The sequence below is a fragment of the Rousettus aegyptiacus genome, unplaced genomic scaffold (genome assembly GCF_014176215.1).
Source record: "Rousettus aegyptiacus isolate mRouAeg1 unplaced genomic scaffold, mRouAeg1.p scaffold_m13_p_13, whole genome shotgun sequence".
NCBI lineage: Eukaryota > Metazoa > Chordata > Mammalia > Chiroptera > Pteropodidae > Rousettus > Rousettus aegyptiacus.
This window is the reverse complement of record NW_023416288.1, coordinates 49,070,160-49,096,103: the sequence shown is the minus strand read 5'-3', so window position 1 is coordinate 49,096,103 and position 25,944 is coordinate 49,070,160. Positions and strand designations below refer to the sequence as shown.

Sequence of the window (25,944 nt, the reverse complement as noted above, 5' to 3'; positions counted from 1 at the left end):
GGCCTGAACCTGCAGGATTCACCTCCTTCTATGAGATCCTTGGGGGCAGGAATTTTCTCAATAGTCACTCGATACCCAGTGCCTAGCAGGGTGCCCAACAAACGATGGACTCACGAATGAATGATTTCTCTTCTGGGTCCCTGGGAGGTGACAGAGGCAGGGCATTTATCAAGTTAAAAAAAGAATCTTGAGGCAAAAAGATCCGACATGTTTTCCTTGGAGCTCAGCTACCCCTGGGGACAGAATCAACGAGAACCCCAAAGACTCAGAGCACTGCTCGGGAAAATGGGCCAAGCTCTAAGCCCAGGACGCCGCTCCGGGCTGGGCTCTGCCTTCCTTCTGCCCATCGGCCTCGATTCCACCAGGGCAGGAACTCAGGAGGAATGCCGGCTGTGATGCCTTCTTTGGACGGCCAGGAAGTGGACGCGCCCGCCTGTCGCGGGCAGGGCCCGTCTGTGCTCAGCTCTCGCGATGACCGAGCCCGCCATGAGTCAGTCCTCCCGGCGGCTGCTCCTGCGCCCGATGTGGAGTTTTTCCCGAACTATTTTTAAAATATCTAATCTGTGTGAGTAACAGGCTGCGAGACCGTTAGTTTGCCATTTCTGGGCAGATAGTTCTAACATCCTCAGGACCTTTTTAGGTTGTAATTGGACCTCCAGCCGGTGAGACTGGGAGAGGAAAACAGAGCAGGGCGTGTAACATCTTTAAGGGCTGCTAATAGCAAGGGATCTAGACTATTAAGATTTTTAAAGTGGTTTCTGATCTTTTTTTTTTTTTTTCAAAAAAGGTAATTATTCTAAATAACAATCTCGAAAGATAGCTTAGGAATTTCCTTCCTAATATCTCCCCTTGGGGAACTAGGGACCTCAGAAGTGGGCTCAGTGGCTAGACAGACAGGTTTTTTTAACGGGTAGGGCCCTCGGCCGACAGGAATGGTGCCCTGATCAAGGAGGGGGAGACGCCAGGGCTGGGGGCGCGGGGGACAGGCCCCGTGAGGACGCGGTGGGAAGGTGGCCGTCCACCAGCCAAGGAGGGGCCTCCGGAGAAACCGACCCTGCGACACCGTGAGCTCCAACTTCCGGCCTCCAGAACTGTGAGAGATAAGTTTCTGCTGATTAAGCCAGGGGTCCCCACCCCCTGGGCCAGAGACTAGTACCCGTCTGCAGTCTGTTGGGAACCGCGCCGCACAGCAGGAGGCGAGCGGCGGGCCAGCGAGTGAAGCTGCATCTGTACCGGCATCACCACCGGCATCGACCCCCTCAGCTCGGCCTCGGATCGTCAGGCGTGAGATGCTCATGGGAGGCCCGGTCCCTGGTGCCACAACTGGGGACCGCTGGGTTAAGCCCCCCGTCGGCGGCATTTCGTTACGGTAGCCCCAGCAGACTGATGTTACATCTCACGGTGTCCGTGGGTCAGGGACTCGCGACCGGTTTGGCTGCGTGGTCCTGGAGCAGACCCTGGCCATTGGGAGTCTATCAGCCGTGACCCTCTGCGATGAGCTAGGACTGCTCTTGGCTGAAGAGAGTCACCTTGCCCAAGGGCAGCCCACCTTCAGGACAGCTCGGCCGTCACCTAATGGCGGGCGGGTTCAAAGGCAGAAGGGTCCGGCTCCTTTGCCCTGACGTGGGACAATGCTGAGGGGTTCGGCGCTCCCTGAGGGACTGCGGAGAGCATCGCGCCTTGTACCTCGCCTCCGTTCCCCTGAGAGAGCGCTCCCTAACAAACGTCCCGCACACCGATCTGTCTCAGGGAGCACAAACTCCAACGGTCTACGGGAAACCACCGTCGGAGAAGTTAACCCTCGAACGTAGACCCCTTAGGCACAGATGAATGAGCCTCTAGACTCGTGTACCATGTGCTCCAAAGCAGACCCCGGCTGCTGAAATCGGGCGACACGACCCATGGTGGACTTCGAAACCGGTCCCCATACGCCCCCTCTCCCCGTGTGCTGCTCTCTGTGAGGTGACCCTGTCACTTCTGCTTCATTCCGTCGGCCAAAGTCAGTCATAGCCCGACCCAGATTCGAGGGGACGGGAAATGGACCCTGCCTCGGACGGCGGGAGCTACGGCGGCCTGTCCTGAGCCTCGGTCCCCGGAGGCCTTGCACACGCACAGACTTCCGTGTCTACCTCTGTCACCATCCTAAGAACCGGTCCAGGCCGGCCTGCCGCAGGGGGAGAGGCCACGTGGAACGGAGGAAAGCTGCTCCGGCTGAGGCCACCCTGGGCCAGCCAGTCTCCCGGTGACTCGGGAAGTGACCACAGGCGTGGGAGTGAGCAGAGCCGAGACCAGAAGAATGCCCAGCCCACACCGCTGGCCCGCGGAGCTGCGAACTACACAAACGGCCGTTGCCTTAGATTTGGGGGAGGTTTGTGAGGCAGCAACAGAAAAACGGACGCAGTGCCCAGTCCCGCTGGATACGGCCGGCGGCCAGGAGCGGGAAGGGGAGAACGCAGACCCCAGGCTGCAGCGGGCGGGCGCCGCGGGCTCCCGGTCACAGCCTCGGGGTCACCAAGCTGCCGCGGGGGCCGCCGCTAACGGCTCAAGCTGTCAAATTTCTTACAGGGTTGTTCTTAGGTGACAGACGGAGGTGCCTTTCCATCACTCTACGTGGTGTGAGGGTGCACAAGCCCAGGCTCCCGGCCTCTGGGGAGGGCAGAGTCTGCTGCAGGCGACAACCCCAGGGCTCCCCGGTCCGTGTCCGCGGCTGAGGCCGGGTCCCGTCCGACGCCACGCCCTGGCTCCTCCCTTCCCTTATACCTCGCAGCTTGTCTTCCGAGACACAAACTTCCTCACAAGCACATAAACAAGCTGGACCCCGAAACCCCATCTCGGGCTCTGCTTCTAGGGGCTCTGACCCAAGACGTAGGCCCAGAGCGACCTTTCTAGAAGGAAAACAGGGAAAGCAGGGAAGCGACTCCCGTGGAAAGGAAACCGGAAAAGCACCGGTCATCCTAAGACCTTTGCGTCATGCTTTCAACCCAGTGGACGGCGACTCTTCCATCGGCGCAGGACCAACAGCGCCACCGTGGGCCCCCACCTCCAAGGAAACCCGCCCGCCTCCTTCGGGGGACCAGACCCGAGGCCTGCGACCCCCCTTCAACGGCCCCCTCCCTGCCGGCTCCTTCCCCATGGTGCTATAAGGGGGGGGGCTCCCCTGCGACATTAGGACCCTTGAAAGAGCTGCCTGCCCTAGAGATTTCCACGGCTTTACCTCTTAGTCCTTCAGAGCAGCCACGTGGCTTCTGCCCTGGAGGATGTATCCCTGCCAAGGTTGTCGGCGACCTCGGTCCTCACGTGCCACGCTGGGCGGCTGCGGTCGAAGATGCCGACCGCTCCCTCCGCACGCGTGAAATGCGGTGAGGTGTGTTCCTTCTGCCCCCGTGACGCTGCGTTTGCCTAGCTTTCCACCTACCTCCCTGGCGACTGCTCCGTTCGTTTCGCGAATGTTCACGTTTTTCCGGTTTTCTCCTCACCTGCCGCACGTCTCTGGATTACTTTATCTACGATCACTGTACAAACTACCATTTTTTATCCTGATGACTTTCAAACGTTAATTTCTAGCTTCAGACGCAAACCTCCCGCTGCTCTTTGGGCACCTCCCGAGAATGTGCCACGGGCCCCCGACTGTACCACACCACCCCTGACACAGCCCCCTCTCCACACACGCACGGAGACGTGCTCGCTTACACACACGCGCACGCGCAGCCGGCTCCTCCCCACCCCAGCAAATGCCACCACCACCGTCCAGGTCCCCACGGCGCCTGGACCCCTCCCTGACCTTCCTCCTCCCTCAGCTCGTCAATCACTACATTCCAGGTCCCCCTGGGTGGGGCCTCCGAAACAGCTCTGTACTTTCCAGCGCTGGTTAGTCTGCTTTTTTTTGCTTGTGGCTGCCGCCAGGCCCGGATCATTTCATGCTGTGACTCACCTGAGCACCTGTGCTCCCCAAATCCGATCTAATTCCCACCCCAGCCTGGGGAGATTGCCTCCGAGTGCAGGGCTGATAGATACATACAACGGGGCATTTCCTCCCGTGAGAACCACAGGGTGTATCAAATTCTGCCGTACTCACCTGCACCCCACAAACGGACGAAAGCTCCTCCTTTCGTCCAAGTAGTTATTAGCGATTGTCGAGACCCTCCCAGGGATAACGCATTGGTCCTCGGGTAGGGAAGAGAATGAACGCCGTCCCTGCCTCCCGAGGGGGACTCGCATCGGTCACCCCGTCACCCTCTCCCAGCGTAGTTCCTGGCACGACGCAGTATTTGCTGAGTAAATAAGTGATACAACGAGAGCTGCCTACTAAAGCCTAATTCATTACCTCCGACCCCTTTCTAATTTTAGAGGAGAATTCACGGGAACGAGTTTTATAAAAGTGATCTCCCTGGTCAGTGTTTACAGAAAGTGTCTTTTTCATTCCAAAAAGCAGAGATAAATTGTATCTAAATATTGTCAGGCTGACAGAAGTCTTCAGGCAGCTCGGATCCTCCACGAAGATCGTGCCGAGAGCCGAATTAATGAGGTCAGCCCAGCGCTTAAAAAACTCAGCGCATAAATGAAACGCGTTCGACACAACCCAATTATAAAGAAACGCACTTTATGTAATCTTGAAACTGCCCGCAGCCAAAGGCGGCCGCATGCAGGAGAGAGAGGCCTGGGCCGAACCACGGCCACCGAGGCTGAGAGCAGCCCCTGGGGAAGTCGGCCCCCCGAGGCCTTGGGTGACAAAACTTACAAACGGGATTAAGGCCCTGCTCTATGTCAGGTGGGTGACAGCAGCATTATCTTCCAATTTTGAAACTGAAACACGTCATTTCAAAATGCGAGGGGGGAGCCTCCCTGATCACCCCGATTTTCTGCAGCTCAGACTCCATCCACGTCGTGTAGTCTTGACTGGATTTTTTTTTTTCTTTAATCGTGATGGTAAAATACACATAATGTTAAAGCCACCATTTCGGCCATTTTTCAGAGGACAATGCGGCGGTATTCGGGGTACCGATTTTGCTGTTCGGCCATCACCATCATCACCAGGACTTTTTGCATCTTGCAAAATCGAAGCTGTCACCACTGAACAACTCCTGTCCTGCCCCTGGCCCAGCCCTTGGCACCCACGTTCTGCTCTCTGTCTCTACGAATCCGACGGCTCTGGAGACCTTGTATCAGTGGAATCGCACAGTGTCTGTCCTTCTGTGACTGGCTTATTTCACTTGGCATCATGTCCTTGGGGCTCGTCCACATTGTGGCCCATGTCAGAATTTCCTCCCCTTTTAGGACTGGATAACAACAGTCCATCGTACGGATGGACCACATCTTGTTTATCCACTCACGGCATCTGGATCATCACTGGAATCTCACAGTTCTGTCACATGCACCAGCAGCGTTCCCAACCAGGGCACATGGCCTGCGTCCATCGCTGGATGTGGACACAGCCAGCTTAGGACACTTCCTCTCTGGCTCCAAAAGCCAGGCTGGAGGACCCAGGCTCGGTGGCCTCCCTGTTGTGTTAAGAACGTCACTTCCTCGTCATGATCATGGGGGACAGATGACCGTGGGCTGAGAGCAGGCTCCGCGTTCTCTGCCATTCGAACTGGGAAAGGCGACTGGCTTGTCCGGAGAACGAGGACTCCCGCGATCGGGGGGAACCCCCGTGTCTGCATCTGCCACCATCGCTCAAACGATCTGAAGCCAAAACGACCGCTTCCTCTTCAAATCGGTGTCTCTTCTCACACGGGGCTATTCGACCACTTGTCACCGGTCAGTAAGAAGCAGCCAATATTTCGAGACTTTCGCATCTCCCCCATCGTTTAGTCCTCTCTGCCCGCCAGTTCCCCGGTCTTCCCCCTGTTCCCTGCTCCCACGGGGTCTGTCTGTCCCAGATCTCCTGGCCCCCTGGTCCCTGGGCAGGTCTGGCACAAGGCTGGAGGGCAGGAAGAGGCAGAAACGCCAGGATCTCTGTCCCTCGGCCTCCCATGGCACCTCTGGCCAGCGGCCGCTTCTCCCCGATGGCTCCGGCTCCTGCCAGGCAGGCACCTGCGGTCCCACCTCCTGTCTGAAGGGCGCTGGTGACACCACCTCCTCTCGCGGTCCCTCTGGCCCTGGGGGGTAGGAGCTTCCTGCTTTTGATAATCTTTGGGTGGCCCTCTGAGATTCTCTCACATCCCATTATCTCTGTCACCGAGGCTCATTGTTAAACGCCCAGGAAGGAATACAGAAGCCTCTCCAGATCTTTCCTCGCTCGTACCCAAGCACGCGGAGGACCTTCCTCCCGGGGGCCTGGCTCTGCGGGGCCCCCGTGCCGCTCCGCGCCTGGACTCCTCGCCCGGCCCCGCGGTCTCGGGTCTCCTGTCCATGCCGCAGTCTGCGCCAGGTCCCCACTGGCCCGGAGGCAGGCCGCTCGACACCAGGACCTCTTCCTTTCCCGCACTACTCGCTGCACTCACGCCCATCCAGGTCTTTTCTAGAAGGCTCTCCCTCCGCCTCTTCCCTTACTCAGACCCTGCCGATCGCTCAGGCTCAGCCTGGTCGGGCCCCCCGGGTGGAGACAGCATGGGGCTCCCCTGTTCAACTCCTGCGGTGTTAACAATTTCCTTCACTAATCCCCACCCAACCCACTCCTGCCTCTACGGGACTTTCGTCTGAGTGTCATTCTGTTCCAGTAACACTAGGTCCCAGGAGGCGGAAACGAAGGCTCGCATGTTAGTCCTCACGCTTGAAACAACACTCTGCTGAGCACACATCTCACCAAATAGCCACAGGACGAACACAAACCATAGCGATAGTACGTTCTCTGCATGGCAGACACATCTTCTTTCTCCCGAGATACCATCTGTCACGGTTGGACTGTGTCCCCCAGAAGCTAGTTGAAGTCCTAACCTTTGATACCTGTGCATGTGGCTTTATTTGGAAATCGGGTCTTTGCAGATGCCAGCAAGCTATGATGAGGAAACACTGGATCAGGTTTGGCCCGAATCCGATGACCAGTGTCCTCCTAAGAGGGTCATTTGGACACAGGGAGGACGGACAAGTGACGACGGAGGCAGAGACGAGGGTGACGCCCACAAAGCGAGAAAGGTCTGGGGCCACCGGAGCTGGACGAGACAAGGAAGGCTGCTCCCCTGGAGACGGAGGAGGTTCGAGACTTCCGGCCTCCAGAACTGCGGGACAATGGCTTCCTGCTGTTTTCAGACCCTCCCCCCCCCCACCGCCCCAGGTTTGTGCTACTTTGTTACCCAAGAAACTAACGCAACAATGGAATGAAACAGTTACATCCACACAGACAGCTCTTAGGGGTGTGATTCTTACGTCCTTGCCAGACACAGGCGTCATTTTGACTAGCTGTGAGACCTAACGCACCAGGCAGGCAGTGAGGGCCGGAGCCTCCACGCTGGGGCCCTGGGCGGCAAGGCCGAGGGCGTCAGGGCTGTAGCTGAGCCAGCCTCCTCCATCGAGACTCACTCATCCTCCCTGGAAGGATGCACAGTCACCCGCTTCAGCCCCGCTCCGGCGGGAAAGACTCGCCTCTTCAGGAACGCGCCCCAACTCGAATGATGTCAAACGTTAAAACTTAAAATTCTAGAATCAAATTTCTGTTTAAAAATTTTTTTTTTTTTTTTGCTTGGCCTATGAGTTGTCACTTTGGTATCCCAGTCAAGACAAATCCAAACAAAGCTCTTAATGACTGATTCTTAAAAAGCAGCCGAGGGAACAGAAAGCTTTTTCTGGTCGTGTTCTAGACGTTACCATTTTTCACTGGGCTCCGCGTGCCTACCGGGCCCTCCCCATTTTTTCTTCCCCTCCCCGCCTGTGATTTGTAATAAAGTACACCAAACATGTCAGGATGCCCGGGCTCGGCGTCAGCCGAACGCGGTCGGGCCCTGCCCTCCCTCGCGACGCCCGGCGGCTCGCCCGCGGGACGGGGCCCAGACTTACGGTTTTGGAGGGAGTGTAGTGTGCTGGAGATGCCGACGGCGGCCTCGGGGAACTCTGGAAGGGAGACGGGCAGAGCCTCCGGCCCGTGTCCGGAGAGGGAGATGAGGCGTAGATACGATTCTCCAGCCGCTCGGGCTCATGCTTGTAGGATTCGAGAGGAAACGTGTGTTGCTTGGTCACTTGGGTGGGTGTCGATGGCGAGGACGAGAGGCCCGAAGCTGAGGAGGAAACCGGGAAGCGCCGTGAGCAGTCTGGCTGCGGTGGGGGACGCAGAGCGGGGGCCCCGACTCTCAACCGGCAAGAACCCCATCATTCCCTTCTGAGCACTGCGGACGAGCGTTTATAAAGCTGTTCCTAATCCCTGAAAATCACGTGGCAAGAAACCCCCTCGTCATCCCACCTGCGCCGTGTGGTGTGTGCGTGTGTGTGTGTGCGCACGCGTGTGCGCGCGTGCATGCGTGTGTGCGTGTGACGGGGGCGGTGCTCGGATAGCTCGGAGGTCGTCCGGGAGACAGACTGACCGACACACACACATATCGGACGCTCATTTCCTCCATTCGGTCGAACTCCGTTCGGTCCCCTCCCCTCCCCCACTAAGCGCGGTGCCCAGAGCACCCTCATCGCTCGCGAGAAGACACGGGGAGGTTCACAGAGGGTGCAACGGGGCCGAAGGTCAAGGTTGCAGACGTCACGGTACAGCACACGAGACGGACGGTGACGGTCACGACACGCACCAGAGCCACGGCCGCCGTGAGTTCGCCGTCGGGAGGGTGAGTGAATGGGGACTGGGGGGGCGGGGACCCGCAGAGCCACGATTTAGAGGGACGGGAACGAGGAGGAAGCACACGGGGAGGCTGGGCACGGATCGGCCGGGACACGCCTGTCTACGTGCACGGGGTCCGTGAATCCAGGCGGCCATCACCCACGTCTAGTTGATTACGCCACAGGGTCATTGTTCTGGGTTGAACTGTGTCCCCCAAAGAGACACGTTGAAGCCCTAACCCCCAGCACCTGTGACTGTGACCTGGTTTGGAAACAGGGTCTTGGCGTACCGGAGTCGGGTGGGTCCTCAGCTCTATGTGGCTACTCGTGTCCTTACGAGAGGAGGCGTCGTAGAGACACACAGGGGGAAGGCCACGCGACGGCGGGGGCGGGGGCCGGAGCAGAGAGATGCATCGGACAGCCGAGGACCCAGGCACTGGGCGAGGCAGGCGAGGGCTCGCCCAAGGGCCCGGGAGGGGTGCGGCCCGCCAGCCCCGGGGCTCAGACCTCGCCCACCTCGCCCTCCGGACGCCTTGCTTCTGGCCACCTGCGGCTACGGCAGCTCCAGGCAGCCAGCACCACGGCCTGGCGTGGATTCGTTTTCCAGGGGAAGCAGGATCCAGACGGGGGCCTGGTCTTCGCACCTCACAGGGAACTACATGAAACGTTCATCTGAATTTTTTTTTTTATTATGCAAGTGGGAGCAGAGATGCCAGCGACACGGCCAAGGCCACCCCCTTGCTGCTTCTGGCCGAGACGGGGACCGGTCAGCCCACGAGGCCAGCGCCCGGGCCTCTCCCGGCCAGCGTGTGGTCTGTGCCGCGTCCCAGACAACTGTCCCTCCCTGTCCCCATCCGCACTTCCCACGGTGGCCTCCCAGTCAGGTGACAGGTCAGCCAGGCTTCTGACCCTCCGCCCGGGAGCCCTCCGTCCCCCGAACTGTGTGTTCCCCGTCAACGACGAGCTGCAGCCACATGGAAAGTGTGCGAGTCTTTGAGGTATGGATCCCGCCGTGCACTCTGGGCCCCACAGGACCCAGGCTGTCCTGGGCAAGGGGACGGAGCTGGGTGAGCGCCCGCCAGCCAACAGCTGAGGAGACAGGACGGAGCAGGGAAGGGGTCAGGCTCAGGCTTAGTTCGACTTTCCTCTCCCTCCCCTGGGAGAACATCTCACTTGGGTGGAAGTTCCGGAAGTGACCAACTAAAGGAGCGTCACACCCACCACGATCCTGCTCCCAAGCCCCAGGCCGCCCTCCAGGGCAGCTCTGGGTAGACGCAGGAGCTAGAACGTTCCACACCCAAACCCCAAACCCTTCTGAGAACAGAAGTTCCCCCTCGAAGGTCCTGAGAAGCAAGGCCTGCCTCGAGGGGGGCTGGGGTGACGGGAGTGAGGAGGAGAGCGGAACGGAGCAGGAGGGGAGCTCACGGCTCAGCAGCACTCAGGGGGGAGACGGCGGGGGGGGGGGGACATTCTGGCAGGCGGCACGACAAAGGCGCCGCCTGGCCCAGGTCCCGGCCCTTCTCCAGGCCCGGCTCCCGGGCCGTGGCACCAGCGTTCCCCAGAGATGGCCGCGGGAGGGCGAGGAATGAGGGTGCGAGCCTGGGCTCCGAGGGGCGTGCCAGCGTCTCAGAGGCGGCTGCCGGGGGCCAGCGGGAGGCAGGGCTTGCGTTGCTTTGTTGGTGGTGCCAGCGCCTGGCCGGCCCCAGGCCCCCCGGAGCGGTGGCCTGTCCTCCCTCAGTTCTTTCGGTGAGAGAGTCCTCAGCCTGGCTCCTCGCCGTGCGGCCTGGACCGGGCTGGCTCTCGGCGACACGGTCCAGCAGGCAGGGAATTCTGTGGTCCATGCTCAAAACTCCCCCCCCACCCCCAGCCATGGGATGCAGGGGCCTGTCCTGTGCGCTTCTTGGGGGCCTATCCTGCTTCCTGGGGCGAGGACTGGAGCCCCAACAGAGGGGAAGAACAGAGCAGGGTGGGGACAGTTGAGGCTCAAAAGCTTGTGCCACTGACCACACCCTAACCACCCATGAGAGCCCCTCCGGGGGCCTCAGCTCTTCCTGTGAAAGGAGGGGCCGGCCCCGTGACCTCCAGCCCCCCTCAGTCAGCACTGAAAAGCACCCACAGATGTCCTAGCGGGGGGCAGCGTGCAAACCGGCCCCTCGGCCTTGCCTGCGACCTCGCTCCCAGCCCCGGCTGGACTCGCTGGCTCAGACCACCCCACGCAGCCTGTGGGAGGCCCAGGGCAAGCAAGTCGCCCCCGGGGAGGGGAGGCGTTTGGGCGGCGTGCCTCAAAACGGCTCCCGCGGACTGACGCATCTGTGAACCTGCTCCACGGGGGTGCACGGGGTCGCCCACCACCCGGCGTTTGGGAGGCGGAGGCCAGAGGCACAGACGCCCGTCAGTCAGAAGAGCTCAGATAAACGATGGTGCGTCCGCGGCGGCTGCACAGAGCGCGACGGGCCCCGCCGTTCTGTGTGTCCCGAGAGGGTGCGGTCAGTGAGGAGCTGCAAACTGCAGAGCCACCTGTGCGGAACGACGCTGCCGCCTGCAGCCTCCAAAAACGGAGGGAAGAATGCGTACACGCGCCTCCGGACGACCTGCCCATCTGCCTGCGCCTGCGGTGTCTCCGGAAGGATCTGGAACACTGGCCGTGTCCCGTGACGGCAACGGCTGGCGGGGAAGGCTTTCGTTGTGGGCCTCTTTCTCTTTTTCAGCTTTCACATCATGTGAATGTATCGTCTACTTGGACGGTTACTTTTTTCGGCCACTGTTCTGCTTGTGAGCCAAGAGGCCAGCGAACACTGCTTTTAAGTGCCCCCACGGACGGCAGGCGGGAGGCAGAAGCCCACGGTCTAGTCCTGGCCTCACCTGAGCCGTGGGCCTTCAGCGAGTTGGCCCCTTGCCCTGGACGAGTGACCCGGGTGGACCCGACGGCCGTGCGCTATGCACACAGCCACAGCCTCCTCGCCAGCACCCTGGGCGGCCCTGGCCTTTTTTCACGCACGTGGTCTAGAGTAACAGGAGAAAAGGAAAAGCTCGTTTTGTTTCTGATCTCAAGACGTCCTTGCCGACAGTCGTCCCAAGGAGCACGGAGCGAGGGGGGACGTTTTCAGCCCGCACTGGGCGAAGCGTTTGCTTACGTGCAGTTTTGAAACCAGCCAGTCAGACGCGAGAGGGATCGCGTGGTTTCTCGCTTCGGAGGGTTGGTGACGAGGGTCATGGGGGATGGCGGCACAGGCGGGTGCGTCACACACAAGTGCACGGGCAGGGAGAGGACGTGTCCCTGCTGCTAAGGATCCAGGCCACAGAGAGGGACCGCGGAAGAATCGGGACGTCCCGGGCGATCCGTGCGGGGTGGGGCGGGGTGGTCCGAGGGAGGCCCCGCCCCACGGCCAGGCCTTCCCTCCAGGAGCAGGTCCCGGCTCCGATTTTCAGGCCCTTCTTTGTCAGCTTTCCCTCTGCCTCGTGGATCTCCGCTCCTCCCTGCTTCACGCCTCGCCCCTGGACACAGCGTCCCCGCCGTCGCCAGCCGGCTCTCCCCAGGGCCCCGGCTCCCTTTCAGCTCGCTGCTTCGAGACTATGTTCCAAACGCCCCAGGATCACCCGACCCCTGACAGGTACTGTCCGGGCGCTGTCCCCACCCCCTCCTCCCCCCCCCACCCCCCAGGGGCAGAGTCTCTTGACTCCAGCTCCAGGACCGCCCTGGCCCGCATCACGCTCCTCCGGAGGCCTGAACTCTGCTCCAGGACGCTCAGTGTGACCCTTTGCTAGAGCGGGAGACAAGGGCACACGTGTCCTTAGACGCCGAAGCTCAGAGGCAATCCTCGGGGAAGAGGGGAAACAGAAAAGCCCTCCGTTGTTTTGGAAGAGGAGGTGATTCTAGAACAATCCACTTCCCACACAAAATGGTTCGTGTAGGACCACCTGTCAAGGGTTCTCCCGTGAAAGGGAAGTGGCCGTGCCGGTCCCCTCTGGTGACGGTCTCCGTGGAGCTGCAGACGCAAGAGGCGTCGTCTGGCGCCGCAGAGATGGATTCTGCTGCATGTGGCGGCAGCCGGGCCGCCCCCGCCACGGAATCGCAGCCGGCGAGTGCCCCGAGTGGACGAATGCCTCGCGACCTCATTCCACAGCGGAGAGAACATGCAGACCCTGAGGACTGAGGTGCCCCAGGTCGGGCCACTCGCGGCCACGAGCTGGGCCTTTAGACCCCTCGCGGGGTCCGTCCCTGGGCCGGGAGGGGTCGCAGACCCGGCTTCGCGACCACGGGTGTAGGTGCGGGCGCACGTTGGCACGGGGGACAGCAGGCGCCTGGGGTCGGGGTGGGAGGGAGCTGCACGCTGTGGGAGCTGGGGCGCCCCCCCCCAGGCCCCGCCCTGCTCAGACATGCTCTCTGGTCAGGTCTGGATTTCCAGGCGCGTCCGGACAAGCCTCCCGGGCCGCCCGTCTGCAACGCCGCAAGGCTCGGCCCGTGCCTCCCGCGAAGCCAGCCTGTCTGTGCCCGCGGGTACCGGCCGCTACGCCGTCCTCGCAGATCTGGTTTGAGGGCTCGCGTGGAATTCACTCTGCCGAGACGGGACCCCTGGTGGGGGGGGCGGGGCCAAGGCTGGGAATCTCCACGCGGCCTCCCCTCTCTGTGCCTAGACACGGCTTTGTCCCCGACCCGCGCTAGGGTTCCTGGTCACCCATTACCTGCTTCTCATTCCAGCCACTGGCGAAATTTGTGGGAAAAAAATGGGAAGTTTGTGGGCCCCAGGACCCTTTGCTAATCTGATGAAATCAACAAATGAAGCGTGCACACACAAACGAGCCCCTCTCTCTCTCTCTCGCTCTGAAATAACCTCGAGACGGTTCTGACTCTCGGAGCCGGGTTCCGAGGATTCGAGTTCCCAGGGGTCTCGACACATCGGGACAGCTTCCATTCCCACGGGGTGGCCGGACTCCCACCACGTCAGCTTCTAACAGGAGCCGCGCCCGCGCGGGGGGGCCCACGGCAGCAGAACGGGGGCCTGGACCCGGGCGGGCCAGCGCCGCGGCGGCCGGGCTGAGAGAGGTCAGCGGCGCCTGGACCGGGACGTGCGTGTTCCGGGGCGCGCTTTTGGTACCTCGAGCTTTTCCTGTACTTGCTGAAATTCGGGTGTTGGAATCGCCGAGAACCTTGCGGGCAGCTCCCTGCCACCCCGGCACAGGCTGGGAGCACCCACCCCCGCTGGGCCACCTCCTGCTGCGGGCACTCCGTACCGCTGGGCAGGGGCCGTGGGCCATCCTGGGGGGCCCTGAGCCGCGCCCCCTCCCCGAGGTGTGTCCTGGGCCTTCCCCAGGTGTGTGTGCGTCTCTGACCGTCAGGACGCACTGTCCCGCCAGGCGCGATGGCACGTGGCCCCTGGGGGCATGTCCCAAACCTGCGCCTGAGAAGCGGGCGGAGGGGGAGGAGCAGGGGAGATGGGCTGGGCTGCGGGCGCCCGCCCTGCTTGCCTCCCCGCTGGGCCCCCGTGGGCCGGGCGGTGGCGGGCGGCCAGTCCCGGACATTCCCGTCCCCGGTGCCGGCTGCCACGGGACACCGACCAGGGCTCTCCTGTGGGTCTGCTGACTCCACACATCACCTGACACCACCCGCCAGGCCTCCGGGTGTGAGCTGCCAGGGAGGCCCGGGCGGGGAAGGCGTCCCGGCCGCCTCCGCACCAGCGCTGGCGTCTGCGGGGCTGGGCTCGGCTGTCGCGTCCTGCAGCACGGCCAGCGAGCCCTGCCGGCCGCCTGTCCCCAGCGATTAACGAGGGCCTCCACGGAGGGGGAAGAGGCGCGGAAGGCAAGCCGCAGAGAGAGCGGTCGGAGTCTCGTGGTGGAAACACACACCCCGGCTGCATCCTTTTAAAGACACCTCGGAACCTCAGACCCAGGCCTGGCCTCTGCCCTCGACAACACAACGACACGACAGTCCCGGGAGACCGCACGCCTGCAGGTTTCATTTCAGGAGAGGTCGCGACTCCACGAGAGGGGACTGGGAACGGATCGCCCTCCTGGGGAGCCCAGAATTCCCCGCCTTCCGGCGTCTGACCTACAGTAACCACCACTGCCAGAGCCTGTTCCCTGGGCAGGGGAAGGCCCCGTGCCCCCCAAACACCGCACCTGTGACCCGTCCTCTGGGGACACAGCCCTTCTACACGCTGCCGTGACCGGAAAGGCCCCGTGCCCTACCCGCTCCTCGTGGCCGACCTGCGGGAGGCCGGCCCCGTAACGGTTACTCCGCAAGTCACACCGGGGAGGCGCAGCCAGGGAAGAACGGCGGGAGCCCTGGACCCAGGCGCACCCAGCTAGGACGCCCGGCCCCCTCGGGGTTTAACCTTCTCTCTGGCGTCCCCTCCCTGGGTTTTCACGCATCGGGACACTGCGCTCCGCGGGGCGGGCTTCTTCCCGTGCGCCTTCCGGCTCCCCTCGTCTTGGGCATCTGTTGCCGGCTCACCTTGCCTTCCGTGAAGCCCGCGCGGCTCCCTGGGGTCCCTCGTTCCCGCTCTTCCTGCGCCTGGCGCACGGTAGCCTTGTAAAATGCCAGCACGCTGTGGCTACTTCTCCACACATCCCGTGCCCTCCGCTGGGCCTCGGGCATAGTGGGGCGCGGGGCGACCCAACTCTGGCCCGTCGCTGCCGGGCTCGCAGAGCCGGACGGGCGCTTCGGGGAGCCGTCTGACAGTTTCCTCTGAATTCAAACACATGGCGCCCGGCAAGGCCCCTCGAAGGAGACACGGAAGCTCACGCGCACCCCGAAAACCTTCGCGAGTGTCGGCAGCGGCCTCGTCCATGGTCGCCCTGCCCTGGAGACGGCCGGAGACGTCCTTCGTCATGAACGAGCGCACCGGCACGTCCGCACAGAGGGCCGCTCGGCTCCGACGCGCGAGGGGCCGCGGGCGGATACGCCGGCATGCGCGACCCTCGCAGGCTTGTGCCCGGGGAAGAGGCGCCGGATCCCGCGCACCCCGCGTTTCCCCACCTGCGCGATGCTCCGGAGAGAGCGCCGTCTCAGGCGGCAGAAAAACGACGGGGCGTGAGGGGTGGAGACCGGGGGTAGCGGCTGACTAGAGAGGGCGGGAGGGAATTTGGGGGGGGGGGCGGGGAGATGGCACCGTTCCATGCCTTGGTGGCGGCGGCGATTATACGGTTAGATAGGTTTGTCGACACTCACAGAACCAGACACTAAAACGGGTGAGTTTTACTGTACGTAAACTCTATGCCGATAAACCTGACTTTTCCAGAAAGTGCTCTCACGTGAGTTTGGGGCTGATTGCCTGGCGCTGGGTCCCCTGGGCCTTGGGATGGAGAAGCCAGGCTCTGATGGAGACTACTCAGGGGCTGAAGGTCACCCCGGGAGCCGGGTTGGAGCCACCACTGCGAGGAACATGAGTGAGGTCTTGGCTCTCGGGCCCCCTGAGGCTCAGGTACCTCCCCAGCTCTGAGGATAGGCAGCCTGCGCCCTGCAGGCTGGGAAGGGAGAGGGTGGGAGAGAGGTCAAGGTTGGCTGGGGAAGGGGAAAGGTCCCTGTGGAGTGGGCGGGAGGCCAGGCCCGGGCCCCCTGCAGACGGGGTCCCCCGGCCTCACGGTCTGCCTGACGGCACCGGGTCCTCAGACAAGTCAGCGAGTGGCGTCCTTGCCACAGGGCTCCTGGCAGTGGTCCGAGCACCCGGAAAGGCCCCACGACGTCCAGCTGCCCGCCCCGGGCCCAGCGGAGGGCTCTGGGCCGCCGCACAGGGCGGCACTCTCGCCTTTTAAAACATCGTGGTGAGAGACGGTGTTTCGCTGGGCCTTTGAGAAACCTATGTGCCGAGGACGTGAACACTTACGAATATGTCGGTGAAACTTTCACATTACTAATGAGTAACCCGATTCGTTGATCAGAACCGTCTCTCCTCAAAACAAGTTTTTTTTTTTTTTTTTTGAATTGCGGTACAATACACAGAACACAAAATTTGTCACCGCGACCATTTTAAGTGTATGAATCGTGCCGTTACGCACACTCACGCCGTTGCGCGGCCATCACCAGCCTCCACCTCCAGAATTCTTCAGCTCCCCCAAGCTGACACTGTCCCCTCAAACCCTGGCTCCCCTCCCATCCCCAGCCCTGACATCCGCCATTCTCCCTTCTGCCTCTGTGGCTCCGACGACTCTAGGGACCTACGTAGGTGGAATCACACAGCGTTTGTCCTATGGAGGCTGGTTTCTTTTACTTGGCAGGACGTCCTCGAGGGTCACCCGTGTTGTAGCAGGTGTCAGAATTTGTTCCTTTTTAAGGCTGGATGACATCCCACCGTATGGCTAGACCACAGAGCGCTTTCTTCAAAGACTCCCTCCCAGCTGGGCTACGGCTTCGTTTCTCCTCTGAGGTCTCCAAGTGCCCTGTCCTGTGGTGGCGCAGCCTCCCCGTGGCCCGGAGACCTGGCTTCTGTGTGTCCCCGACGCAGGGCTCGAAGGGCCCACGCCGGGGTCAGGTGCTTGGTGCGCGCGCTGCCCCTCAAGACTCCCGGGGATGCCGCCGCCGCCCCTCTTGGTCGGAAGCCATCCTCCCCAGCCCATGCCACGCCCCACCCCCTCTTCCGGCTCTGGGCGTGGGTGGCGTGGTCACAGGACCTGGAGTGGGTCACCAGTCTGCGGAGAGGGGGGGGGTCCGGGGAGGTGCCACACATTCCCGAAGCCAAGTTTCCAATGTGCTATCTGAGAAGCCCTGCCAAGGGCAGCGTGACATTTACATGACACCGGCGAGGCTGCCGGCGGTGACATAAGTGGAGGAGGGCGGGTGGGGGGTGTGTCCCCTGGGCACAGCGCCTGCAGCTGGGCACCGTCCGCTGCCTCGATGTTGTGTAAATTGAAGCCACGGTCACCTGCTCGCCCATGTCCCGGCAAAACCTGCTCCCTCTGACGTAACCACAGAACCACAGAGCCGGTCACCTCCACCCACAGAGCTCCTCAGTGTCCCCTGCCCCCAGAAAGCCACTGGAGAAGGGACCCTTCCACTCCCTGGGGGGTACGAGAAACGCGCCCCGGCGTGAACGACTCTGAGGGTCTCCCAGAGAGGACGAGCCCTCCTCGGCAGGCGTGCGACGGCCGGGCCGTGGCTGGGCTCACGCGTGTGCTTATGGGCTCCTTGTGTCCTTGGAGCTGGACACAACCAGGGAACGTTGGCGGGGGGCACGGCCTCTGCCCTCTGCCGCTTACTCTGCGAGGACTCCGGCCGCACGCCCCGGGGCTGGCGACCACTCGGGCTGCTCGCGTACAGTCTGAGCCACCAGCGCAACCGGCAAATCGAATGTGAACCCTCGTGCGGCCACCGCCACCAGGCGGGAAGCCACGTCTCCTCCCGGGGTCTGAGCAGAAGCGGGGGCCGGGCACTGGCCTGGCCCTCAGCCCAGCACGCAGGGCGCCCTGGCTGCCGATGGCGCCCGTGGGGGGCTCTGGTCCCCAGCGACAGGGGGAGACCACAGGTACTGACCACAGGGGCGGCACCTGCCCGGCCCTCAGCACAGCGAGAACGTTCTGGGGTTCTTCTGGCAGAAAAGGGAGCCCTGCCCTGTGGACACAGTACCCCGACTCCTCAGGGGCCTGTGTAGCCTGCTGGGGCTCCCCAGCACGTCCCCTGGGGCCTGGCCTCAGACCAGGGCCTCCTCCCCAGCCCCTGCCGGGGCCACCAGGAGTCCCCTGGGCCTTGTTCCCCCCCTCCTCCTGTTCATCATCATTCAGAGTGAGGCTCTGAGGAGCCTCGTCCACGGCAGCTGGTGAAGCTCGCAGAGAGGAGCAGTCGGCCTGGGCCCTGTGATCACCTGCCGTGCTGGGCACGCACGGGGTCCCTCAGCCATGGTCTGGGGCAGCGTGACCCCATGGGACCTCATCACAAACGTAACGAGCGGCCGCTCCGGTGCCCTGGGGCAGGCGGGAAGGTGGCGTTGGGGGCTTTGGCCTCGTGCACTGCTGTGGCCCCCCCTGCTCTGCGGGCCGTCGTCCAGGCCTGAATGGCGTCACCTCTCCTCTGCCTCAGAGCAGGTGCCCCTCTTCCATCCCTAAATGTCGGAGGGCTGAGGGGAAACCATCACCCCCGGCCACGAAAGGTGCACGAGCTCCCCTGAAACCCCCCGCCCCCCACCAACAAACTTTCGGAGACGGTTGGAGGGCTGGGGAGGGCAGGGCTGGGCCGAAGCCCCTCAGGACGGGAGCGAAGTAGGGGGGGCCGGGCCAGCCCATCGCGGGTCACTCGTCTCCCCGAGCGGGCTGCTCCTCTGCTGGGAGGGGCCGATAACAGCCCCGCCTGGCGCCCAGGACGGCCGCCCGGGCCGCTCCGTCCGCTCAGGGCCTCCGACGAGCAAGGGCTGCCACCTGCAGCTCCCTCACGCTCACCTGCCACGGGCTCTGTGAGACGGAAACGGGGTGCCTGCCTGGGGGAGCCTCGGACGGAGACGGGCCGCGTCCATCACGTCTGGGCGACGGGGACCCCGACAAGGTCAGGCGCCTGGGGCGGGGGGCGGCCTGTGGGGACGGCCTCGAGGGAGAGCAGCCGCCTGGGGGACGTGGTCAGGACGAAGTGGGCCTTGCACTGCGGCCGCCCCGCGGGCTCCCCGAGTTCCTGCCCCTGCGCGCCGTGAGAGCGAGCCCTTGTCTGAGTGTGGACCCCCGAGGGACCACACGGACAGCTGTGAGGACGCCGGCTCGGGGCGGCAGCCAGCGCTCCTGGGTGCAGGTCCTGCCTGGTGACAAGCGAAGCTGCCCCGGGCAGGCCGCCTCCCTCCCTCGGTGAGGAGCCCCGGCTGCCGCTGGCCTGTCACAGGGCCTCGGGGCAGAGCCACCCGCCTGGCCGGCGGGTGCCCGTGTGTCTCTGTTATGGTCCCAGCCCCCTGCTGAGAGAGGGGTGCCCGGGTGACCACTGTGGGGAGACAGGGAGGCCGGTGTGCCTCTGACTCACGGGGTGAGCTGGGGTGCATTTCTCTTCAGCCTTCATCATGAAGGGTGCCCACCTGCTGGAGCTGCGCGTTTTTGATTAAAAAATGGCAAAGGGGATTCTCAGAGTATTTTTGCTTTGATGTGATCCACGCCAGCCCCTCTGCACAGGTGCAGTCCGGCTCTGTGCCCAGCCCCAGCCAGTCCTCCGCCTTTGTCCTGCCCATTTAGAGATCAGACACCTCGGCAGGACCCGGGGTCACAGAGGAGGTCCCGGCGCGTCATGCAGACAAGACCACACAGAATGAACAGGCAGCCTCGCCGTGCGGACTAAGTCACAGGATGCAGGAGACTGTGCGCATCAGGGCACCTGTCCTTGCCCGGCACCTCTCAGGGGCTCGTCATGACCCCGACCCCCTCCGCACCCCTGGGGGCTGCTGCCCAGGGAAGAGGCCTCACTGCAGCAAGCACGTGACCCCGGCTCAGGGCAGTCACTGGGCCAAGGGTGGCTCTGAACAGAAATGCCGAATCAGCCGAACTGTCCCTCCACAGTCTGCAGTTGGCCCAGTCACCAGCCACGTGGGGCTGTTCCTATTTAAAATTACATGAAATTAAAACTTCCAGCTCCTCATTGCGGTTCTGGGTTGAACTGTGCCCCTCGAAAGGACATGCTAAAGTCCCACCCCCTCCTCTCCAAAACCTGCGAATGTGACTTATTTAGAAATAGGGTTACGGAAGTCAGTCGTCAGGTTGAAACGAGGCCGCCGGAGTGGCCTCCATCCACCATGACCGGTGGTGTCCTTATGCGAAGAGGAGATCCAGACGCAGACGCACACACGGGGGGGGGGGGGGGTGGCCGCCATGCGAGGGTGGGGGCAGGCGTGGGGGCAATGCACCCACAGGCCGAGGGCCGCTGGCGAATGCCGGGAGCCGGGCGTCGGGCAGCGGGCACGGCCTCCCTCGGAGCCTCCAGTTGGGGCCGGCCTTCTTCTGAGGCCTCGATTTTGGACGTCCAGCCCCCAGAACTGTGAGGGAAATTTCTGCTGTTTTAAGCCACCAAAGTCGCGGCGCTGGGAGCTGACGCAGTCTGTCTGGTGCCATAACGACCCCCCCCCCCGCCCCGCCCCACCGCACGTCACAGCAGGAGGCCGGAGGGGCAGGGCAACCAGGTCACCCTTCCCGACCCGCAGGTCGGGCTGGGCAGTGACGCCCCAGGCCAATTATGCCTTCCGCGAAAGGTCCATCGTCACGGAACGCCAGCCCTGCCTGCAGGTCCCGTGCCTCTCGGTTAACACGCCTTAGAAACGCCCCTTGCTTGGCCCCTCCCCTGAAGGGAGCGCAGCGCCCTGTGACCCGACCCCTCGTGCTTTCTCCCGCCTCCAGGTCACCTTCCTGTCTCCTTCCTTGCACGAAATCCTGCAAAGTGCCGCCCCCGGCGCATTCCAGATCCTGGCCATGGTCAGCTGGCTCAAGTAAACGCTCACAAAATTCTCTACGGGTTTGGTGTTTCTTATGTGGATGACATCTTGATATTAGCACCCCCCCCCCAATCAGATAGCGCCCTAAGCCTGTGATAGCTCAGAGGCAAAGGAGGGTGAGCTGGGAGGTCCTACTGTGAGATGTGTGTGCATTGCCGAGAGATGGAGACCTCCGTCTGGTAACAATGCCCCTCGCTCTGCTCTCCTGTGTGACCCTGTTTATTAAAGAGGCAGGGGGCAGGCAGGGTGAGCCCGCACCATCCAGGCGGGGGCTGCCTCCACCTGTCCTGGCTCAAACCACCGGAGCCCAGTGGTCACGAACCATGCCGTGGTGTCGGTCACACGTGGAGCTCCGCCTGGTCTTGCACGTAACAGGTGCATGACAGTCACTCGTAAAGGCAGGTGGGGAACATTACCCCGACGTGGGAACTGAAGCTTAGACATCGTCAAGCTCACGAGGCTCCAAAGAAATTCATTCTGCAAAGCGTGGGGATTAATCACTCCTTTCAGTCAGTGGTTTGAATTTCTCTAAGGACAACAATGTGTGAGCTGGGGGAAGGGATCACGGCCCCACCTTGAGCTTCCACGACTTTGGAGAAGTGGGGGTTGGCAGTAGTAGCAAGGACAGCAGAAATGGGCCCCATGGGAATTCAGGGGAACAAAAGAAGGAAGCAGATTGCCCTTGCAAAGTCGAGTTTTGAAAATCACATAAAAGGAAGACATAATTAGCCATCAATGAGAGTTACCCGAGAGACTGATTACACGGCTAAAGAATTTGGGTAACACCCATAACTCCACTCACGGCGACTGGGGTCACCTGCGGGGGAGGCAGAAATAATATTTTGCTCTAATTTCATAAGAAGAAACCTTTGGGAGAAACTCCAAGAGAACAGAACAGTGCAAGACAGTTATTCACGGGCACAAAACAGGAAGCTTCACACGCCCCTCCACACGCGCAGCCCGCGGGGAGGGTGGCTTCGGACCCTCCCGGGTCACACCCTCGACCCCTCGGCAGCCTCGGGTCTGGCTCCCCGCGTCGCTCAGACACACGATAGTCCCGCGAGCAGCCGTTGTCTGTGCCTCTCCGAGGAGAAGCCTGCAGGTCTGGGGAGTGTCTGTGAACCGAGGAAACGGTCTGTTCTTGGTGTGCTGAAAATGCTGGTGTTTTGAGTCAACAGCGCTGATGAGCTGTCCCGAGACTGGGTGACTCACCAAGGAAGTGTCACACCACCGGGGAGAGAGGCCTCTCTCTCGGCAGCCGGTCTCAGCCTGGCTGGCACCTCGCTGGGGGCCCCGTCGCTGTGCAGGGCGGACGTGCGTCGGCCCCTTGGCCCGCCAGCTTCTCTACACCTTCCTAGGGTGCGAGGCGGTCGTGCCGGCATTGGGGTTCCCCCAGCCCTCCGGTGGTGGGGGCAGGCGGCCACGGGACTGGCCTGGCCGATGGACGTCCTGGGCCAGACCCGGCTTCCGCTGCACAGAGCAGGTGCGGAGCGGGTGCCCCGTGTCTGCCGTGGTCTACGCGAGCTGCCGTGACGAAATGCCGCGGACGGGTGCTCACGTGACAGAAACGCGCTTCCCCACCGTTCTGGAGGCTGAGAAGGAAGGTCAAGCTCAAGGTGCCAGCGTGGCCCAGCGCTGCCGGCCTGCAGACGGCGCTCTGCTCTGCGTCCTCACAGTCCTCCCCTTATAAAGGCCACCACTGGATCAGGTCCCCACCCTCATTACGACCTCGCTTAACCTCGATTGTCACCTAGAGGCCCCATCCCCAGAGACAGCCCCACTGGAGGACAGGGCTTCAGCGGACGACTCTCTGGGGGATACGTTCCGTCCACGGAGGTGGCAGACGTCCTCGGTGTGCCCGAGGCCCAGCACAGGTGCTTGCGCCTATGTCCGGCACTGCACGGAAGTCCACGGCTCCGGCTCCGAGAGCGACTTTAGGCCCGTCTTGGGGACACCAGCCTGGTTCTTTGCGTCCTGGGGATCCTGTGAGCCACGCAATACTCTCCAATGCATTTATCTTTATTTTTTGTTTTTGTCCACGTAAACCAGCTAGAAGGAATCTCTGGGCCTGTGACTAGGAGCTGTGACTGATGCTAAGCCAGACAGGACCCCCTTCCGTGGGGTCCGAAGTTGACGGCTCCCAATTTCCAAATGGGGTTCTCTGGTTCTTGCTCACCAGATCGAAAGGCGGGGCTGCCCCCCCGCCCGCCCCTTCTGCTCAAGAACTGGCATCTTCTCTCCTCGTAGCATCGTTCCCGGTGCTGCCTGGGTTCTCTGCACCCCTCGGCGCTTCGGGGCCTGGGGCATCAAGAGACAGCGTCCCCGCCTGGCCTCCTTGGTGGGGGGCGCCGTGCGGACCGTGAGGTAACGCCTGTGGAAACATCGCATAGCCCGGGGAGCTTTCGCGGGGCCGGGGGGCATCTCTGCCGTGGCGCCCCAAAACGGTCTCCGATAAGGGGGCTCAGAAGCAACGCGTCCACATCCTGCCCCTATTCCAGCTCCGGCACTGCCGCGGCTCAGTTCTGGAACCGTCGCGACTGACGAGGATCCGAGGTTTCGATCGCGGCGTGCGGAGGGGCTGCGTGATCACGACCCCCGTGCGCCCGTCGGGCGCTCGCTATCAGGAGAGAGACGCGTGCACGCCGCGACTCCGAATTTTACTCCCGGCAGGTCACGGCACCGATAGATTCCCACGTGACCACAGAAAGGATGGACAACGTTTGCTGCGACGTTTTCTTATGGCCAAGGATCGAGAAAAGCTCCGTCGACAGAGCAGTGGCTAGGTAAGTCACGGGGTCTGCCTGACGGAGTACGGCGACGGCCACGCAAAAGAACGGTCACCAGCCCGGACCGCGGAGGGGTTAAAAAGCCCGGACGCGCACGGACCGGCTTGGGAAGGATGTGAAGTCGCGACTGCCTCTGGAGCCGGGGTCCAGCCTTCCTGCACGTCCTTTCTAATGCTCTAACGCGTACTCCGCTATACACGTCCTTAAACGAAACAGCGCCGAGCTGGAGGCTGGGGCCGACCTGGGCGCTTTCGGCACAGTCGGCTGCCCGGCCCAGCACAAGGCGCTTAAGCTGCGCCCCGGGCTAGGCTGCGATCTCTCTCACCTGCGGGAACACAGGAGGCTGGGTTGAGGGTCTTTCAGACTCTCTCCCGCCCTACGATCTACGGTCCCCCACGGAGGCGGCACAGAGACAGCGGACCCCGTAAAGGGGCCCAGGGCGGAACTGTGCAGGAGTCCGGCCGGCTCCGCGCCCCTCGTGACCTGCAGCTTGTGGGGCTGCATGACCAAGGCTGGCCGGGGTGCAGGTGGGCAGCAGAGCTGTGTGACAATCTCTCCTCCTCAACCCACACGTCTTTTCCTGTGACACACCTGACATGTGTCACGTGGCCCTGGGGCCCCTCTCCTCCCTGCCGCTCGAAGCTTGCTCCAGGAGGGAGCTAGTCTCTCGCGCCTTCTCCCTCTGCAGCAGCTCCCCCTGGGACTTGCCTGTCCCCGTGGGAAGAAGGGGACAGATAAAGGGGGGCAGGGAGCGGAAGCGGGCCCCGCCTGTCCTGAAACCAGCAGCCACCCCGGGGCTCTGTGCCAGCCGGGGCCTCGAGCGGGCGCTCCTGCCTCCCACGTCGGCCGACACCTCAGCACCCGGCCCGGCTCGCAGGGCGGCCTGCCACCCGCCTCTTTCTTCTTATGGCTGTGCTGCCAACACGCACCACACCGATTAGACAGACGGGGGCCCCCAGGTGCCGGCTGCGTGCCGTCCTCCACCCCCGAGGCCTTGGGGTCCTCCGACCGGCTCCCCGCCCCTGGAAGTGGAGCGAGGCCAGCAGGCAGGAGAGGCTGTCGCCCTCCGCGGAGGGGGCCTGCAGAAGTTCTCTGCGGGAGTCACCGGCCCTCTCCCTCCAGAGGCCCCTGCGAGGACGGGCGGACCACGGCCCCATTCGGGACTCAGGTCACTTTAGGGTCAGTGTCCGGTGATCCCTGAACGGTCTAACTGTTCCCTTACCGTCACCGGTAGCGGCTGCAGGGCCCTCCGGGGAAGGCTTGGGGACATTAGCGGTATACCTTCTCGGCAGTGTCCGGGGGCCCCCTTCAGTCCTGGGGTTCGGGGTGTGTAAACCGGCCCCAGTCTGGGACTGACTGAGGAGTCACGGCTCTGTTCTTATGATTCCGAGTCAGGCTTCTGTCCACTTGACCTAGAACTCTCTGCGTGCACAGATCAAGTAAGACGCCCGCTCACTGCTAGGGACACCATGATGGGCTGGCCAGGGCCACGGGCTGGACCCTTCTCCCTGCCGCTCCGACTCTGCTGTCCCTCGCGGTGACCACGCCCCTCTCGTCTTTGGGGATTAAGTGCTGCCACGTGGCCCCTGCCACGTGGGGGGCCGCTGCATTTAGGATTTCTAGTTCGGTGGCAACAATCCCATGGTAACTTCTGACCCACGGAGGAGAGTGACCACAGAGCTCGTCGAGGATGCTGAGGCCTCCCTTAGACATGATTTGTCACAGTCTTGGTGGTGAGAAGCATGTTCTGTGGACCCCCCCGGGGGTGGGCTGGGGATGTGAGCAGGTCTTCCACGACAATCCGGCTCACACTCCAATCCCCAGGAGCCCGAGGACACGTTCCTCCGTGGTGGCCCACGGCGGGCCCGGCTCAGGCTGCAGACGCCAGAGCCTGACGCAGACACTCGCACCTTTAGGAGATCAGACCGAGGGGACTCGGTGGGGGGCGCTCACCGTGTCCCCTAAATCGCACTGCCAGTGACCCCCCCCCCAGAGTCCCACAGGGCCCGATACGCAGGCAGTGACTGCGGAGGCTGCCGGCACCTCCTTACCCACAGCAGTGGGGGGGTCGTGAGGCCCTCCGG

At 62.7% G+C, this 25,944-nt stretch overlaps 1 protein-coding gene across 6 annotated transcripts in view; it reads right to left on the bottom strand.

Moving 5' to 3' along the window:
• PRKAG2 (protein kinase AMP-activated non-catalytic subunit gamma 2) overlaps positions 1-25,944 on the bottom strand; it is a 142,232-nt gene that overhangs the window by 55,027 nt on the left and 61,261 nt on the right. For 4 of the 6 annotated variants that reach the window (XM_016163918.2, XM_016163919.2, XM_036230627.1 and 1 more), the window contains one exon: positions 7,933-8,150. In XM_016163918.2, coding sequence (XP_016019404.2) covers positions 7,933-8,150 — 218 coding nt within the window. Of the gene's footprint in view, positions 1-114; positions 2,513-7,932; positions 8,151-25,944 lie in introns of those variants that run through there. The other 2 variants (XM_016163924.2, XM_016163925.2) reach the window with 2 other exon arrangements.